The sequence below is a fragment of the Salvelinus namaycush genome, chromosome 1 (genome assembly GCF_016432855.1).
Source record: "Salvelinus namaycush isolate Seneca chromosome 1, SaNama_1.0, whole genome shotgun sequence".
NCBI lineage: Eukaryota > Metazoa > Chordata > Actinopteri > Salmoniformes > Salmonidae > Salvelinus > Salvelinus namaycush.
Window position 1 is genome coordinate 37401157 of NC_052307.1, and position 20257 is coordinate 37421413.

The 20257-nt window shown below is 41.2% G+C and overlaps 1 protein-coding gene across 3 annotated transcripts in view; it reads right to left on the bottom strand.

The window, feature by feature from the left end:
- Nucleotides 1-9730: 9730 nt before the first annotated feature.
- The window catches only part of LOC120043322 (growth hormone receptor-like), an 82081-nt gene continuing 71554 nt past the window's right edge, over nt 9731-20257 (bottom strand). For all 3 annotated transcript variants that reach the window (XM_038987974.1, XM_038988075.1, XM_038988010.1), the window contains 6 exons: nt 16536-16714; nt 16063-16216; nt 15779-15869; nt 15634-15703; nt 13773-14005; nt 9731-12404 (listed from right to left, as the gene is read on the bottom strand). In XM_038987974.1, coding sequence (XP_038843902.1) covers nt 11603-12404; nt 13773-14005; nt 15634-15703; nt 15779-15869; nt 16063-16216; nt 16536-16714 — 1529 coding nt within the window. In that variant the 3' untranslated portion in view covers nt 9731-11602. The remainder of the gene's footprint in view (nt 12405-13772; nt 14006-15633; nt 15704-15778; nt 15870-16062; nt 16217-16535; nt 16715-20257) is intronic.

A 20257-nucleotide genomic window follows, 5' to 3' on the forward strand; every position in this document is an offset into this window, starting at 1 on the left:
TGTAGACCTCCACAAGTCTGGTTCATCCTTGGGAGCAATTTCCAAAAGCCTGAAGGTACCACGTTCATCTGTACAAACAATAGTACGCAAGTATAAACACCATGGGACCACGCAGCCGTCATACCGCTCAGGAAGGAGATGCGTTCTTGTCTCTTAGAGATGAACGTACTTTGGTGTGAAAAGTGCAAATCAATCCCAGAACAACAGCAAAGGACCTTGTGAACATGCTGGAGGAAACAGGTACAAAAGTATCTATATCCACAGTAAAACGAGTCCTATATCGACATAACCTGAAAGGCCACTCAGCAAGGAAGAAGCCACTGCTCCAAAACCGCCATAAAAAAGCCAGACTACAGTTTGCAACTGCACATGGGGACAAAGATCACACTTTTTGGAGAAATGTCTTCTGGTCTGATGAAACAAAAATATAACTGTTTGGCCATATGTTTGGAGAAAAAAGGGGGAGGCTTGCAAGCCGAAGAACACCATCCCAACCGTGAAGCACAGGGGTGGCAGCATCATGTTGTGGGGGTGCTTTGCTGCAGGAGGGACTGGTGCACTTCACAAAATAGATGGCATCATGAGGCAGGAAAATTATGTGGATATATTGAAGCAACATCTCAAGGGCATCAGTCGGAAGTTAAAGCTTGGTCGCAAATGGGTCTTCCAAATGGACAATGACCCCAAGCATACTTCCAAGTTGTGGCAAAATGGCTTAAGGACAACAAAGTCAAGGTATTGGAGTGGCCATCACAAAGCCATGACCTCAATCCCATAGAAAATTTGTGGGCAGAACTGAAAAAGCGTGTGTTAGCAAAGAGGCCTACAAACCTGAGTCAGTTACACCAGCTCTGTCAGGAGGAATGAGCCAAAATTCACCCAACTTATTGTGTGAACCTTGGGGAAGGGTCCCCGAAACATTTGACCCAAGTCAAACAATTTCAAGGCAATACTGCCAAATACTAATTGAGTGTATGTAAACTTCTGACCCACTGGGAATGTGATGAAAGAAATAAAAGTTGAAATAAATAATTCTCTCTACTATTATTCTGACATTTCATTCTTAAAATAAAGTGGTGACCCTAACTGACCTAAGACAGGGAATTTTTACTATGATTAAATGTCAGGAATTGTGAAAAACTGAGTTTAAATGTATTTGGCTAAGGTGTATGTAAACTTACGACTTCAACTGTAGATATTTCCAGCTACAATAGTCATTTACAACATTAACAATGGCTACACTGTATTTCTGATCAATTTTATGTTATTTTAATGGGAAAAAATGTTATTTTCTTTCTAAAACAAGGACATTTCTAAGTGCCCCCAAACTTTTGAATGGTACTGTGTATATCCATTGATTCTTGAAGAATATAAATTATAAATGCCTTATGAGCTTAGTTCAACTGTCCTTGAGAACCAAAAATTTAAGCTTGTTTTTCCCCAAAGTTTGTAAACATTGTAAATGTAAACAAACACTGTATAGCCTCATAACATGGTCAAAACAATCATTTTTAAATCATGGATGGTCAGTAATTGCATTCATAGCTCTGTTTTAATCTAAAAGTGGTTACATTTCTCCAGGCCCATTCCTCAGCTTTTTACAAAAACAGAGGCAGGATGACCGTTTTGTTATTGTTTCATCTTTGGATTTGCCCTTTAAACAGCTGCATATTATCAAGATATCAAAGTGTCACCAACAAAAAGATAAACAATAGGCCTATAGCAAATGCAGCATATGGTATTCATTTTTCACATGTAAATATCACTTTTCAGTAGTGCTCAAATCATGACATTCCATGAGCGCAGCATTTATTTTTCAACTTGAATCACTGAGCCCAATCAGTCCTCCATAACAACAAAATCATAAACAACAGAATAGTGCTGGCTAATAAGTGCTTAGTTTTGGGTAAAACAATTTGGCTAATCTATACTTCAGTATTTCCAAGTCCTATTCTTGAAGACCAAGAGGTATAACATTTATTGGAATGACTGGAATTCTAATAGATTTGAGTTTTTAAGGTATATAATTTAATCATATTATTATATGTAGTAGAAAGTGATCGATTAGAAGACTTACTTAGCCAACCCATAAAGTAAATTTTAACATCCATATATGGCCAGCTATGTAAACTTTAACATTGATGTACCTTGCAATAGATGTTGTTCAATTGGTAACCATGTAAAAGTTTTTTTTAAATTGTGATCAATACATAATATAGTACACATATCATAATTTGGTTGTAATCCAGAGAGGTTAGAAAAATTATCTAGATCCTCTGAGGCTGTGTAGGGATCCAAGTTGTGGATAAAAAACAAAACAATAATCAGCGTCCAATGACACCTTTGTTTTTAGGCCCTGGATTTCTAATCCCTTGATATTATTGTTGGATCTAATTTTAAAGCTAACATTTTGATGGCCATAGTAAATAGATGTGCTGATAGTGGACAACCTTGTTTTATTGCTCTTGGCAGTTTAAAACTTTCTGAGAAGTAGCCATTATTTACTATTTTACACCTAGGGTTACTATACATGATTTTAACCCATTTTAGAAGAGATTCTCCGAAATTGAAATGTTCCAGGCATTTATATATAAACTCCAGGCGTACTTTATCAAAATCCTTTTCTAAGTCAGTTATGAATAGCAGGCCTTGTTTCACAGATTTGTCATAGTGTTCTATTGTTTCCAGTACTTGCCTTACATTATCTCCAATGTATCGTGCATGTAAAAAACCTGTCTGATTAGAATGAATAATGTCCGACAATACCTTTTTAATTCTATGCGCTATACATTTTGCTAGAATTTTTTGCATCACAACACAGAAGTGTAACAACACCTGTTTCAGTAATAATGAAATCAGACCTTCTTGTTGAGTGTCTGATAATCTACCATTTACATAGGAGTGGTTAAAACATGCTAATAACGGTCCTCTGAGTATTTCAAAAAGGTTTGGTATATCTCAACTCGTACGCCATCCAGCCCTGGAGTTTTCCCGGATTTAAAGGCTTTAATTGCATCAAGAAGTTCCTCCTCTGTAATTTCGCCTTCACATGAGTCTTTCTGTATGGCTGTTAATTTTACATTATTAATAGAAAGAAAATCCATACAATTAGCTTCGGTTAGAGGAGATGGAGAAGACTGAAACGAAACATATGCTTAAAGTACTTTGCTTCCCCTTTCAAAATATAATTTGGTGAATCATGGGTGACTGTCATTTGCAACAAGTTTTCAGAAACAAAGGGCAAAATTGAAATGACCCACACACAAACACACACAGACACACTATCACACATTATTCTTGTTGTATTGTATTGTATTGTTTGTATATCGTATTTAAAATGTGCGTGACTGTACTTTTCTATCAGTGTATCAGTGTTTTGTTACTTATAGTGTTTTATGTTTTTGTGTGGACCCCAGAAAGAATAGCTTGTGCTTTGGGAAAAGCTAACGGGGAACGAATAAACCAATAAATGTGACCAGTGTTTCTTCTCTTTCTTTCCTCATCACAACGACCAGTGCCTTACCTCTGAGTCCTAAGTTTGGCCTGTTCACAGCACATATACTTAAGGGCTTACGTAATGGAGTCAAGGCATCCTCTTCCACCTATAAAAAGCATCTTCCAGCCTCCAGAACCATCGCTACAGCAACTCATCCCTGTAATGGAGCTGAATAACAATTGAGAATGCTCCTCTAAAAAAGTGGAACAAGCAAGCAGAAGCAATAAACGAGGGCAGGGTGGGCAGCTAGCGTGGGCGTAATTGGCCTGAAGATCCAATACAGGGGGAGTAGTGACTTATGGGTAATTACCTGCAATGTCCAGAGACGCAGAGCTGTGAGTGGCTGGCTCTCTGATCGAATCAACCCCACACTGTGCAGCAGAGTACACAGGCTTTGTCTAATTGGCCGATCTGCTTTCTCCACGACACAGGGCTGCTTCCAGGACGCTTCCTGGTCCACTTAGTCACGGAGAGAGACACACACAGATGCATGGACAAATGCACACACTCTCATAAGTATATATACACACACACACACTCTCTCTCTCTCTCTCTTTACTCCTTGCACCGTCACAGTACATTGAGAAATCATCCGGAATGACCTAAAGTGCGAAATATTATATTATTTCATTCTGCATCAGAAGGTTTATTGGTCAATACATTCAGGCCTTAGCTAAGTTAAATTATGCTCCTACTTCATTCTGCATCAGAAGGTTTATTGGTCAATACATTCAGGCCTTAGCTAAGTTAAATTATGCTCCTACTTCATTCTGCATCAGAAGGTTTATTGGTCCATACATTCAGGCCATACATCTTTGTATCTAAACAGGCATTTCTCCATGTTGTTCACATATTGTAGGTATTGTGAGAAATGACAATGTACAAATACGAAACTGACAAAGATAATATATATATTTATTGTGTACCTTTTTGAAAGATATTGAACATTAAACAAAAGAGGAAAACAATTCAGAACACACCAACTTAAGCATGAGAAACCCGTCGAACATCAAGCCCCTTGAACCAGATCCTGTCGAATGATGTCAAGCAGGCTGTATAGCCAATATCATCACTAGCCAATCAACGTCAAGCAAACAAACAAAACCTGAGCCAGCGGAACGTTTTGCAACTAAAACTAGAGTTTACAATGGACAAATTGAGGTAAATCCCTCCCCGTTTCATTCTGTTTGCTACCATTTTAAGAAACCGCGTAATGATTTAAAAGCCACTATAGCCCCCCTTCCTCGTCTCTCTTTTAATGTCAACATATGAAAATGTTAAGATGTCTTTGACACAGATGACATGGGATTGTAGAAAAGCAAAAGACAACACAGAGTTTAGTTACAGCAAGATATTGGCTTATGTCTTGAAATAATACTTGGACTACTGTATCTATACTGTATGACCATATACAAAATACTCTGTATGAATGTTTCTTACAGGTTTCTCCCTGTCCAATTCTTATAAACTCAGCAAAAAAAGAAAGGTCCCCTTTTCAGGACCCTGTCTTTCAAAGATAATTCGTAAAAATCAAAATAACTTCACATATCTTCATTGTAAAGGGTTTAAACACTGTTTCCCATGCTTGTTCAATGAGCCATAAACAATTAATGAACATGCACCTGTGGAACGGTCGTTAAGACACTAACAGCTTACAGACGGTAGGCAATTAAGGTCACAGTTATGAAAACTTAGGACACTAAAAAGAGGCCTTTCTACTGACTCTAAAAAACACCAAAAGAAAGATGCCCAGGGTCCCTGCTCATCTGTGTGAACATGCCTTAGGCATGCTGCAAGGAGGCATGAGGACTGCAGATGTGGCCAGGGCAATAAATTGCAATGTCTGTACTGTGAGATGCCTAAGACAGCGCTACAGGGAGACAGGACGGACAGCTGATCGTCCTCGCAGTGGCAGACCACGTGTAACAACACCTGCACAGGATCGGTACATCCGAACATCACACCTGCGGGACAGGTACAGGATGGCAACAACAACTGCACGAGTTACACCAGGAATGCACAATCCCTCCATCAGTGCTCAGACTGTGTGCAATAGGCTGAGAGAGGCTGGACTGAGGGCTTGTAGGCCTGTTATAAGGCAGGTCCTCACCAGACATCACCGGCAACAAGGTCGCCTATGGCCACCAACCCACCGTCGCTGGACCAGACAGGAATGGCAAAAAGTGCTCTTCACTGATGAGTCGTGGTTTTGTCTCACCAGGGGTGATGGTCCGATTCGCGTTTATCGCCGAAGGAATGAGCGTTACACCGAGGCCTGTACTCTGGAGCGGGACCGATTTGGAGGTGGAGGGTGTGTCATGGTCTGGGGCGGTGTGTCACAGCATCATCGGACTGAGCTTGTTGTCATTGCAGGCAATCTCAATGCTGTGCATTACAGGGAAGACATCCTCCTCCCTCATGTGGTAACCTTCCTGACATGACCCTCCAGCATGACAATGCCACCAGCCATACTGCTTGTCCTGTGTGTGATTTCCTGCAAGACAGGAATGTCAGTGTTCTGCCATGGCCAGCGAAGAGCCCGGTTCTCAATCCCATTGAGCACGTCTGGGACCTGTTGGATCGGAGGGTGAAGGCTAGGGCCATTCCCCCCAGAAATGTCCGGGAACTTGCAGGTGCCTTGGTGGAAGAGTGGGGTAACACCTCACAGCAAGAACTGGCAAATCTGGTGCAGTCCATGAGGAGGAGATGCACTGCAGTACTTAATGCAGCTGGTGGCCACACTAGATACTGACTGTTACTTTTGATTTTGATCCCCCCTTTGTTCAGGGACACATTATTCCATTTCTGTTAGTCACATGTCTGTGGAACTAGTTCAGTTTATGTCTCAGTTGTTGAATCTTGTTATGTTCATACAAATATTTACACATGTTAAGTTTGCTGAAAATAAACGCAGTTGACAGTGAGGAGACATTTCTTTTTTTGCTGAGTTTGCAATGTAAAAACCGATTCTGCTATGCATTCATGATAGATAATTCAGATACTTGATTTAGTCTGAAATACAACATATGGACAGGGAGAAACAAAATATAGATATATGACAGGTGCCCACATACCTTTGTTCATATAGTGTATTTACTTTTTCTCCCACACATGTTCCCTGATACGCAAAAGTACTCGTTTCATGTCGAATGCTTAGCAGGAGAGCAATATGGTCCAATTTACGCACCTATCAATATAAAACATTGTCATCCCTACTGCCTGATGATCTGGTGGAATAATTAGACACCAATACTGCATTTGTAAATTATGTCAGTGTTGGAGTGTGCCCCTGGCTGTCCGTAATAAAATTTTAAAAAATAAGAAAATTGTGCCATCTGGTTTGCTTAATATAAGGAATTTCATGTATAGCATTTACTTTTACTTTGTACTTTTACTCATGTATGACAATTGAGAACTTTTTCCACCACTGTACTTAAGTACATTTAAACCAGATACCTTTAGACGTCTACTCAAGTAATATTTTAGTGGGTGACTTTCACTTGAGTAATTTTCTTTTAAGGTATCTTTACTTTTACTCAAGTATGATCATGTTGTACTTTTTCCACCACTGCACAAATGGTAAACAGATGTCTCGTAAGCTTGAATAGAGTTGTTCTCCGTTCTCTCTTCCTATATCTGTAACTTTCAAACATCCATAAATGTGACCCGTTTCAGGAAACTAGGCGTATGTCACAGGTCACTACTTCATATGAGAGCCATTTTTTTAATCAAAAATAATTTTGGGGGGCTGAAATGCCTTCTCGAACATACAGTATGAACTTTCATATGCCTTAATAACAAACTTGTATGCCATCTGTAAATACAAATAAATTGTTAAATTACGAGCCTAGTTGGTTTAGCCACAGAAAAAGACAGCAACCTTCTCGCTAGCCATGATTGGCTGAGATAATGAGTGGGCTGGACATGCCGAGAGATGAGTTTGGATTGGTCTGCCATATAGCACGCTTCTGTCTATTTGAGCTGGTCAGTATGTCTAGGTAGTCCTGTCTAACACGGCTTTTGTTTTAATGTATCGAGTAGTAAAACTGCATAACTGTTGCTCTCCACTTTCTGGAGGACCGAGTTTTGAAATGAGTGGAATTCGAGTATGATAGCTAAGGAGCTGGAGAAACCACCTGTCTCTGGATTACATCTTCAAACTAAGGGCAACCATGGCATCCGACAGGAGATGGGTCCATCCATGAATCATGATGTATACAGGTAAGATAGTCTAGCTAGCTACATTTTCAGATATTACACGTTTCTATTTTGACAGAAAGTGGTTTTATCTAGAAAAAATGTAATTCAATACACGTGGGAACCCCAAACTGTTTTATGAGGCTTGGGCTCCATTCCGGTCTTACTTTAAACAGTCCATCCTCTGATGGCATTCATATTAAAACAAAAATAAGTCTGTATTTGACCCCCCTGTGACTTAAGGGTTGGATGAGCATTTCTTAGTGGTTTTTCTGGGGGGGAGGCATTAAGGTTGATGATGTGCTTATTGATTGTGACCTGCGGATGCCTTGTTCATCTTGCCCGGTCAGAGACTAAAATGTGAGCTTGTTTTTTTTAATAAAAAATAAATAAATAAAACATTTGTTGACGCTTACATAAAATTATTATTATTCATTTATTTTTATTTTAAAGCATTGTAAACCTTTTATTTTTGGTTCAGTGGATGGTCGGTCTGTGGCCATGACGGTCTGTAAGTGGTTGCATTTCTCCACCCCTATCCCTTGACTGTTTACAGGAACAATGGTGAGGTGTTTGCTCTGTCCCTGTACTATAGATTGCCCTTTAACCTTTGTAGCCTTCTACCTGGTGTGTTTAACTTGTCTAAAGTATGGTATCTTTAAAGCTATTTTTAAAATTTTATTATTTGTATTTTTTCTAGTTGAGTATATTATTTATATTGCTTTGTGTTGTCTTGTGTGTGTAAAACTGAATAAACAGAGTTTTCAACAAAAAAAAGAAAGTGGTTTTATTTCAAGTTAAAGTGTGCTGTTAGCTAGCTAACGTTAGCTGGCTGGCTCGCTAGCTAACGTTATGTGGATGGTCTTATTATTTCGTATCTCAGAGCCATTTTCTTGGCTAGTTATAGCCTAATGTTAGCTAAGACAATTTCAAATGTTGCTACATAAGACTGGTTTGAGCCGGCCTGTCACAAATGTTATACGAGTACTTAATTATTTAAATAATCTGATATCTCTTTCCTTATACTGTATATACACAGAGGCACCTCTGGCTTATTCAGTTGTTTGCAAAGTTTTAGAATGTTGCAGATAGAAAGGCAATGTATAGAGCTGACACTTTTTCATATTCTACTACACAACATAGAATGATGTCTGTTGAAGACAACGCATTTCGATCTGAACCTTCTGTGAAGTTGCGCCCTCCTGTATACGCCCGTGGTAAGGCTGAATGCAGGCGGTGAAACGTACCTAGCAGCAACATTTCTGATTAGTAACAAAACAAAATACAACACACATAGTTGTTACGGCACTTGTAGATTTCTGTTTCAATGTTTACATGCTGGTCTCATCAGCGATGGCAGCAGCAGCAGTTCACTTAATCATTTCTCAATGAAGCAGAGCGAGCGAGAGAGAATAAGCATGCCAGAGAATGGCACACTTGAGCAGGTTGTGTTGTGATATTATCTGTTTAAAAACACTTATCATCATTCATGAACTGTTGGATTGACAACTGAAAATTGATATTGTCCATATTGAACTCTGAACTGAACATTCTTAATGTGCCGGCATAATATATGTTTCATATTTACGAATCGTAATGGTCAAGAGCTCCTGTAGTGAACACCACAAAATAGTAACAGATATTCTGCACTTACAGATAGGCTTTCAGTCCTTGTGATGCAGTTTGTACAGTCTTAGAAAAAAAGGTGTTATCTAGAACCTACAAGTGTTCTTCTGCTGTCCCCATAGAAGAATCCTTTGAAGAACCATTTTTGCTTCTAGGTAGAAACCTTTTGGTTCCAAGGTGGCGCAGTGGCTCCCGGGTGGCGCAGCGGTCTAAGGCACTACATCTCAGTGCAAGAGGCGTCACTGCAGTCCCTGGTTTGAATCCAGGCTGCATCACATCCGTCCGTGATTGGGAGTCCCGTAGGGCGGCGCACAATTGGCCCAGCGTCGTTCGGGTTTAACCGGGGTAGGCCGTCATTGTAAATAAGAATGTGTTCTTAACTGACTTGCCTAGTTAAATAAAGGTAAAAAAAACTAGCAGAACCCTTTCCACAGAGGGTTCTACCTGAAACCAAAGGGTTTTCCTATGGGGACAGCCGAAGAACCCTTTTTTCTAAGAGTGTATACGCTGAATGGATCTGACAGAATGAACACAGTCATACACAGAGACAAGACTCTCCAATAATGATGGCCCTGAAAGGTTCACATCCACCTTTAAAGCGTTCATTGCCTACGAACAATTATGACTATACCGTACAATGTCCAACACCAAACACATACTCTAGCTCCTCACGCAACCACTGGATCTGACGGTTTCTCTCCGGGATGAAGATGATCTTTCTTCTGATGATACACGTATAATCTACTGTATCTACGGAGCGTCTTGTCAATCACTAATGCAGATCAGATACACAAACTAGCACATTTTCAACTCACCACCAGTTTTTTTTTACAACAATGTGTGTGCGTGTGTATACGTCAGCTCAAAAGCAAAGTGGATACTGTCTTTTCCACGTTTTGAAATGGTGTGTATGTATGTGCTTGCGTGTGTGTGTGTGTGTTTGCAAAGTTGGGTGCATATAGAAAACCCTGAGTGTCTAAGTACGTTTCACTACGTCAAAAGAGGCTCATTCCACTATCATAATGCGCAAGCGACAGCACATTAACGTTGGCATTGCAACTACATTGAGAACAGCAGAAACACAGAGAGAAAGACATATTCTAAGTACCTCTGCACATTTTCAGTTCTTGTCCCTGCAGTTAAAATGAAGGCAAAGTAAGTAGAACATACAAAAGCAGTCTTTCCTGTATTGTGAGACTCTAGTCTGTGCTCGTTAATGTCTCATTACACAAGTGAAACATGTTCGCTGTTATGACCTGCCTTGTTCTCCATTTATTATGGTAATCAGAGTGAGTTTTCACATTGAGTGCAGACAGGTTGTCTAATGGCTGTGTTCCATACTGTGACCTCAGTCTGGTAGCGATTAGATGACTCTGCCGCAAGAATTCAAAGCTAAATATAAGCATGAAAATGCAAGCAACGTATAGCAAAATAACGAGTGCTAAATGAACAACAATAGTCACCAATAGTCACTTTGCGCTGATTGTGGCGGTAAGTTTGACAAACAGCACACTTAAGTGCTCTGTCAATTAATGAGGCGATAACGATGATGTAAATGTCTGCGTGTGTGTGTGATTGTATAAATTTGCTTGTTATTCTCCATTACATTCTGTTACTTGATCCGTCTACAGTACAGTTAAGACTTAAGCCAATATGCTCCAGTATTAAACATCTATATGTTATATGACATATGTGAGCTTGCTTCTGTACTCACTTCTCTCTGACATTTCTATAATCGATCATAGTAGGAAACATTAAGGTGGGACTGGGTGTGTCTGCAAGGAAATTGTTTACATAGCACCTAATCAGTCAAGGGATAGATACCTTAAAGCGTCAGATAACATACAACTAAAATCATGTCTGAGCTTGTCTGCCCGCGTATATGTGGTGCATACGTTCATCTGTGTGTAACGTTATATTAGAAATCTGGGCATTTAAAGGTTTCAGATAGTGGGTTTTTGGGAGTCTCGGTCTTAGTCAGACAGAGCACACTAAGATTTGTTCAACACAAGTCTTTCTTTAAGCTAAGTCAAACCAGAAAGGCCAATTTACTCTTTCCTCAAGTTCCAGTATCACTTATATAAAACCCAAACACAACATCTAAACGTTTCTCTTTCCCAGCTTCCCTTCCATCCCCCTCTCAAACAAACATCGTGCCTGTCTGTCCCGTAACATATTTGGTTTCAGGTAGAACAAGACTGTCTTTCTGGTATGATTACTGACTTCCTGGCGTGTGAACTCTGACCTCTACGCCCCAAGGCCTCCTGGGAGGTGTTTTTTTCTTTAAGGCAAGAGTTTACCTAACAGGTCCGGGGTGAGGTACCCTATGGGCATTGTGGGCAGGTGCTTGGAGGGGGGTTGTGGGGGGCAGGAGGGGGACCTCTGGGGGGAAGGAGGGTTGAGGAGAAGGCTATGCTGGGAGTCAATATCTTGAACCACAGTGTAGTCCAAAACAGGGGGCAGGAACTGAGCAGGGGAGTTGGGAAGGATGTACGGGGACTGGTAGTCCCCTAGGGGGGTGGTATGCAGGAGATAGGGGGGAGGTGGGGGGAAGGCGTGGTAAACCTTCCCGGGTGAGGAGGGGTCAGGGGTACTGATTTGCCGGCCACTGCTCTCTATCGTGTAGCCCCCAGCCTCAGGATCCACCACCAGCAGCTGAGACGGCAACTTCTTATTTCTCCTCTCCTCCTCCTCCTCTCCTCCTTCCATCTTCCCAATCTTCTTCTTATCCTCCTCTGTTGTTGGAGTGTCCTCCGGGGCTCTGACCTGCTGGCCTGGTGAGAGCACCACCCCTCCGGCGGGCATTACATCGCTGACCTGGGCATAGAAGTTTATGTTGACCCAGCTATGAGGGCCTCCCAGCTGGGTCTGGACCAGGGGCCTCTCCCCTCCCTCTGGAGCTAAGCCTGGAGCTTGGAGCCTTGGGCATGGGACCTCCAGCACCTCTATGGCCGGGGGGTTGGAGTGGCTCCGCCGGTTCCCCAGGCAGGGTTCAACTTTTTCAGGTTGGCTGGACAGGAGGGCAGCCATCAACATTAGGGTCTCCTGGTCAGGCAGCTCTGGATCATAGTCAATATCAGGGATGCTGAGAGAGAGCGAGAGAGCGAGAGAGCGAGAGAGAGAGAGGAGGAAAGAGAGTTACCATTCCAGTTGTCATCGCTACTGTAAGAGCTGCTTCATGCCTCCATAAGAGGCTCCAGTCTACACTTTCCTAATGTACAGCAGCCTATAGCTAGACACGAATGCGCATCCAATCTATCCAACAAGTATACGTTAATAACAGTAGGCCTACAGTTGACTCTTTCGGTTAGAAGCATACATTATTTTGGATTTGTGTGCCCATGAGAACTGTTTTAACGGCAAAACATAATTCAATGTTACGTAGGCATAGTTACACTTAGTGCATTTTCCGAGATCTCCAAGATCCAGGATTCGTACAGGGTTTAATGTTCAATGTTCGAAGTCAATTGTTAAATGCTTAATAATGACAAATAACACTAATAAATGTAATTCGTGTCAGGAAAGAAAGAGAGTGTTTTGTGTCACACAATCTGTGAAGACTCCAAGCGATCAACTCATGAATTATGAACAACTCATGAAATAGTGTGTAAACATGTTTTCATTCAACTACTGTATTGAATGTCGGCTACCTGTTCTGTATGTGTTCATGTGTGTAAAATTGCCTCGGCTAAGAGGGTGGGCTACCAGCAGTGGTGTAGGCCTAGTGATGAGTAAACGCAAGTAAATGCAATTTACTTTTTTTCAGAAAAATGCAGTGAAAGTATAGGGAATGTTAGGGTCTAAACTTGTTTTGATTCAACTTATGTAGGCCTATTATATGCATCCAGTGCATTGTATGGATACTGTAATTATTTTGGAATGGACAAATATGCACAGGTAGCCTACTTTTTGAAGTGATTTGTTTGACAATCAGATGAAAACATTATGACTGGTTTATGCCACATTAAAAGGTAATACATTTTTACCTTTAAAATACGTCTTTAATATTAGGTCCATAAAAAATACATCTATGCACGCGCACCCAAAAGAGACCCGGTTTAATTCGCAATCTGGTTTCAGCATTAAATATATATATTTATTTTTTTACACACTTTCATTTATTTTACTATGTCAATATGTCATCTTTTTTGTAAATGTTTTGGCGCCAGACTGTTGGCAGTTGTCAAAAGAGTTAATAGTTGATAGAGTTGCAGAGTTAATTGAAAATAATGCCATTGTTGATTAGACACTTTTTTCATTAATTAGGCTATTTTCTCTTGAAACATATGGTCCATCTACTGGAAACTCATGGACAATATGACACAGACATACAAAATGAATACTACTGTATATACTGTTTGAATACAAAAAAAAAGTAAAAATTACCAAAATTACCATCGATTATTCCGGTAACTTTGGTAAATGACCAGTAGCTTTGCAAACATATCCATACCTGAGGGTGTGAGAGCAGCCATGGTTTGTGCGGTGGTTGTTGTGACCCAGGCTCAGCAGTCTCTGTGTGTCCGAGCCCAGGTTGTCCTCCTTCTCCCCAGGCTCAGGCTCGTCTGCGTCCAGCTCGATGAACTCCATCCAGGACTCGTCCTGGTACAGGTCAGGGGGGAAGGGGTGGAGACTCCCCATGCCACCAACACTCAGGAGGAAGTTCAGCTCATTCAGCTTTCCCTTCTGGATAGGGCGTGGATGTGACAGAGGGAGAGATAGAGGCAGAGAGTGTTTGTGAGGAGGGTACGGGTTTGAGACAGAGGTACTTACATGTCTAAGCTCTGAATTCAAGTACGGCAAGCGCTTCAATCATCTTGTACCACATTTCATTGCCAAGCCCTAATTTTTTACAAACAAAGCCTATTGCATTAGTGTAGCTTGCCCATAGAAATAGAATCTAGATTCTATTTCTTTGAGCGTGCCCTGATCATGTCAATTCCCAGCATATTACAATGTGTTATTTACTGTTCATAGGGACACTTAGACAAGAGCCTGAGATTTAAATTAATAATAATCTGTATTGCGCTCTGTCTGAGCCATAACAAACTTATTTTCACATACTAAATACACTACATGACCAAAAGTGTGTGGACATCTGCTCGTCGAACATCTCATTCCAAAATCATGGGCGTTAATATGGAGTTGGTCTCCACCTTTGATGCTATAACAGCCTCCACTCTTCTGGGAAGGCTTTCCACTAGATGTTGGAACTTGCTTCCATTCAGCCTCAAGAGCATTAGTGAGGTCGGGCACTGATGTTGGGTGATTAGGCCTGGCTTGCAGTCGGCTTTCCAATTCATCCTAAAGGTATTCGATGGGGTTGAGGTCAGGGTTCTATGCAGGCCAATCAAGTTCTTCCACACCAATCGACAAACCATTTCAATATGGACCTGGCTTTGTGCCCGGGGGCATTGTCATGCTGAAACAGGAAAGGGCCTTCCCAAACTGTTGCCACAAAGTTGAAAACACAGAATCGTCTACAATGTCATTGTATGCTGTAGCGTTAAGATTTCCCTTCACTGGAACTAAGGAGCCTAGGCCGAACCATGAAAAACAGCCACAGATTATTATTCCTCCTCCACCAAACTTTACAGTTGGCACTGTGCATTGGGGCAGGTAGCGTTCTCCTGGCATCCGCCAAACCCAGATTCGTCCGTCGGATTCATCACTCCAGAGAACGCGTTTCCACTGCTCCAGAGTCCAATGGTGGCGAGCTTTACACCACTCCAGTCGACGCTTGGCATTGCGCATGGTGATCTTAGGCTTGTGTACGGCTGCATGGAAACCCATTTCATGAAGCTCCCGACAAACAGTTCTTGTGCTGACGTTGCTTCCTGGGGTAGTTTGGAACTCGGTAGTGAGTGTTGCAACTGAGGACAGGCGATTTTTACTCGCTATGCGCTTCAGCCATCGGCGGGCCCATTCGGTGAGCTTGTGTGGCCTACCAATTCGCGGCTGAGCCGTTGTTGCTCCTAGACATTTCCACTTTACAATAACAGCACATACACCTGACTGTGGCAGCTCTAGCAGGGCAGAAATTTGACGAACTGACCTATGACGGTGCCATGTTGAAAGTCACTGAGCTCTTCAGTAAGGGCATTCTACTGCCAATGTTTGTCTATGGAGATTGCATGGCGGTGTGCTCAATTTTATACACCTGTCAGCAACAGGTGTGGCTGAAATAGCTGATTCCACTAATTTGAAGGGGTGTCCACATACTTTTGTATATATAGTGTACTTGATCAAACCTACTCACAAGACAAAATGCACGCGCACACACACATGCATGCACACAGTGTTTTTAGTCTTACCTTAAGTAGTTCTGTGTCAATCCCTTTGATTTTGGGTGCAGGGACAGGAGGCAGAAGAATCACCATAAGTCTGAGAGGAAGAGGGAGAGAGGAGATGAAGATGACGGAAGTGCGTGTGCGTTTGTGTTTGTTTGTTTGTCCTCACCTCTGCTGCTGAGAGAAGATGATGAGCATGAGGAAAATGGCCACGCCCACAGCACCGAAGATCAGGACCAGAATCACAGTGAACGTGGACTCTAGAACAGGATCATCATCATCACCAAATCAATAAATAACAATGATTTAACTATTAGCATTATGTGGTAATCCTACCATATCCCGGATAAGTGTGTTCCTTGCGCAAGATGGCTGCCATGTTTGTTCTTTGTGTAAACAACACTGTCCCTCCTCTCTACCCCAACCCGTGCCGCCCTGACCCTGACCTCTCACCTTTACTGGGAATCTCTGACACATGGACAAAGATGGCATCACTGAACTCCCCAAAGTTATTGAAGGCCCTCATTGAGCAGTGCACGCGCACCTCATACTCCTCTCCTGTACTAAGGCCGTAGATTGACTTCTGAGTGCCAAACTCATGCTCCAACTGAGAGAGAGCGGGAGACAGAGGCAAAAAACGTTTGTAAGAGAGGAATACGATCGAAAGCTACGAAATGTTAAAATAAAAGGTTTATGTCTCCCTCTTATACATTAAATGACGTTTTATTCCATAAACACTCGTCTATGCCACAAACACAAACTTGGCTCTGTCGTTGATTGAGGCAGTCAACAACAGGATCTCTCTTCTTGTTATGGTGTCGACAGAGTTTCAGTGTGGTCTAGCACTCAAAACTGCAGAGGCCGCTGGGCAATAGGCCGGAAGTGCAGTCAGGGTATGTGTGTGAGTGTGTCTATGTGTGACTCACCACTTTCCAGTGTGAGCTGTTCCTCCTCCTGAACTGGAGTTCGTACACCAGTGTCAACCATCCAACAGATACGTCAGCCGAAGGCGGGGGTTCCCAGCTCGCCATGATGTCATAGTTCAGGCCCGACCGGCTGACGTTCAACAGCGTCCAGTTCAGGGCCACCGGGGGATCAGGGTGCACTGTCAGAGGCCAAAGGGCAAAGGTCAGTAAGGGAGTGCTTAAAATGATTAAAACACACAAAAACTATTGTGATTGTGATGAATTGTCTTTGGGAAAGAAAGATAGACATGGTTTTAAAAAGGTAGTATTAATATTTAATTAAATACAGAAATGTGTAAGTGGCTTAACTTAGCCTGTCCCGCGGATCAACTAACCCATACCCCAAGCTATGTTTTCAAAACTGTAATGTTTACATGAATTCAGATTATTTCCAGGGATACACAACATCCTGAAATATATGTCGATATCTTTGTTAGAAAGAATACTATATTTCCCTAAACAACAAGATGCTGAAGGTAATAAATGGCATAACTTACCCTACTCTCCCCTATATGAATGACTAGTTACTAGTGACAGGACTTCTTTCTCCTTATGCATTATCCACTGACTAGAAAGAAGTGGACCAGTGAACCAATATATCATGGTTTTCAATATAGACCTCAATTAGTTTAACCATGTGTTTTCGAGCTGGGCTGGAGCAAAAGCTTGTACTCCCTGGGACTCCCAGGACCAGAGTTTCACATCCGTGAGCTAGTCTATAGACAAGAGGTCCCAAACTGCATTCAGTCATTGGTCATTTTTTTCTTGAGAGGATGGTCAAGATAATAACAAATCATTTCCGCAAGAAGCCCAAACAGATATAGTAGTTCACAAAACATAATCATTTCAAACATTTATTACATTGGCATACGATAACATACCGTGCCGTTTGAAAGCATTCATTCCCCATGACTTTTTGTTGTTGATGTGTTACAGCCTGAATTTAAAATGGATTAAATTGAGATTTTTTTGTCACTGCATGGCCTATGCCAGCGCTTAATTTGTGCCGGACCCTGCCGGAACAGGATCCGGCACCTCTCAATATTGGACTGTTTCATCCCAGGACCCATTTGCTAGGATCCTATACCTCTCATGGCATGAAACATTATTTTCACTGTTTGCAATGTAAAAATTCAAATAAAATCGGAGTTAATTCAAGTGGCCTCCTCTGTATTTTCCTGACCCTTGAAAAACGTAAAGTGAAAACGTGCCTGATATTCTAAGAATTGATTGTTGGGCCGGCCCGGGTTTATGGTTTGCACACATTGTTGACTATAGACCAACACATGGCCATTGCTGTGGTGAGAGAGAGAGAAGATCCTGTATCTCTCACAGAACTAAAATGACATTCACTTTCTCCTTCTTTCTGCTCTGATAGACATGAGCCAACTCTCATTTCTCCAGCGTTGCACTTAATTGATTTCCTTATAGAATCACAGCCGCGAGAAGGGTGCTGGAGGTGCCACAGCACCCCTGATAAATTGAAATACATTTGCCAAAGTTACAGAACTCCTGCTGCCTGTTCAGAAAGAAAGGCCAGGAGTAGGCCTATAATTGAGTTACAGAGGATCAATAGCTTTTTTAAATATATAGCCTACAGTAGCTGTGGATTGTGTGTAGCCCAATCACAAGGCATGCCTACAGTCTGGAACACGCGGCAAATCTGTCAGTGAACAGCATGCGGCCAAAACAGACCTTTTGCAATATTTCAAATACAATTATGGGAAAAGAAATTGTTGGGACGCAAATAGATTATGCTGAAAAGACAAGACTAATCTGTCTGTAGACTACCAAATATGTTCTCAACTTCAAAATAGGCCTGTTGAGCGAACAGTAAAACGAGAGAGATAGGCTTTTGGCACGAGCGCATCAGCAATCGCTGGTGAGTCATTGGGACTATAATCATTGGGACTATAATTTCCTCCTCATATTATACGATATGTGTGTCTCCACACACCTAAGCATAGGCTATTGATGGATTCAAAACATGGTCGTTTTTATTGATCTCAGATTCTCAGTTTGTCAGTGTTATCATTTCGATAATTTTGTGAGTAATAAAAAAGATTCTTCTAAAGTCTCCATACATCTAAAAAGATGTAGAATTGCATGAAATGCGTTTATAAAAGGCAAAGAAAATTACGGACCCTAGGCTTAAAAAACCAATCCTCATGTGTGCAACTTCTGCAAATGCCTCTACTCTACCACTCTATGCCAGCATGCAAAAGCGATGATGATGCATGCAATGCATTGTTAAATATATATTTTTTAAAGCCCAGAAGTACACTACAAAGATACAGACGTTCTTCCTAACTCAGTTGCCGGAGAGGAAGGAAACCACTCAGGGATTTCAACATGAGGCCAATGGCTGTGATAGGAGAAAACTGAGGATGGATCAACAACATTGTAGTTACTCCACAATACTAACCTAATTGACAGAGCGAAATGATGGAAGCCTGTACAGAATAAAAATATTCCAAAACATGCATCCTGTTTGCAACAAGGCACTAAAGTAATAAATTCAAACAATTCACTTTTTTTCCCTGAATACAAAGTTTTATGTTTGGCGCAAATCCAATAGAACACATTACTGAATAACACTCTCCACATTTTCAAGCATAGTGATGGCTGCATCATGTTATGGGTATTCTTGTAATCATTAACTTCTCTAGGATAGGTGGCAGCATTTCCACGTTTGGATGAAAAGCATACCCAAATTCAACTGCCAGCTACTCATCCGCAGAAGATAAGATATGCATATTATTAGTAGATTTGGATAGAAAACACTCTGAAGTTTTTAAAACTGTTTGAATCATGTCTGTGAGTATAACAGAACTTATTTAGCAGGTGAAACCCCGAGGACAAACCATTCAGATTTTATTTTTTTGAGGTCACTCTCTTTTCAATGTTTTATCATTGGGAATACAGATTTCTAATTGACCTTCTTGCAGTTCCTACCGCTTCCACTGGATGTCAACAGTCTTTAGAAATTGGTTGAGGGTTTTTCCTTTGTGTAATGAAGTACGGCCATCTTGATTGAGGGTCACACAAAGTGTCCTGTTTGTTAGAAGCGCATGACCAGAAGGCTAGCTATAGTTTGTTTTAATCCTGTATTGAACACAGATCATCCCGTTTTCAATTTTATCGATTATTTACGTTACGTTACCTATCGATTATTTACGTTACCTAAGGTTGTATTACAAAAGTAGTTTGAAATGTTTTGGCAAAGTTTACAGGTAACTTTTGAGATATTTTGTAGTCACGTTTCACAAGTTGGAACCGGTGTTTTTCTGAATCAAACGCGCCAAATAACTGGACATTTTGGATATATATCGACGGAATTAATCGAACAAAAGGACCATTTGTGATGTTTATGGGACATATTGGAGTGCCAACAACAGAAGCTCGTCAAAGGTAAGGCATGAATTATATTTTTATTTCTGCGTTTTGTGTTGAAATATGCTTCTCTCTCTTTGTTTACTATGGTGCTAACTCAGATAATAGCATTGTTTGCTTTCGCCGAAAAGCCTATTTGAATTCTGACACGTTGGCTGGATTCACAACCAGTGTAGCTTTAATTTGGTATCTTTCATGTGTGATTTAATGAAAGTTAGATTTTTATAGTAATTTATTTGAATTTGGCGCCCTGCATTTTCTCTGGCTTTTGGCCAAGTGAGACAGTAGCG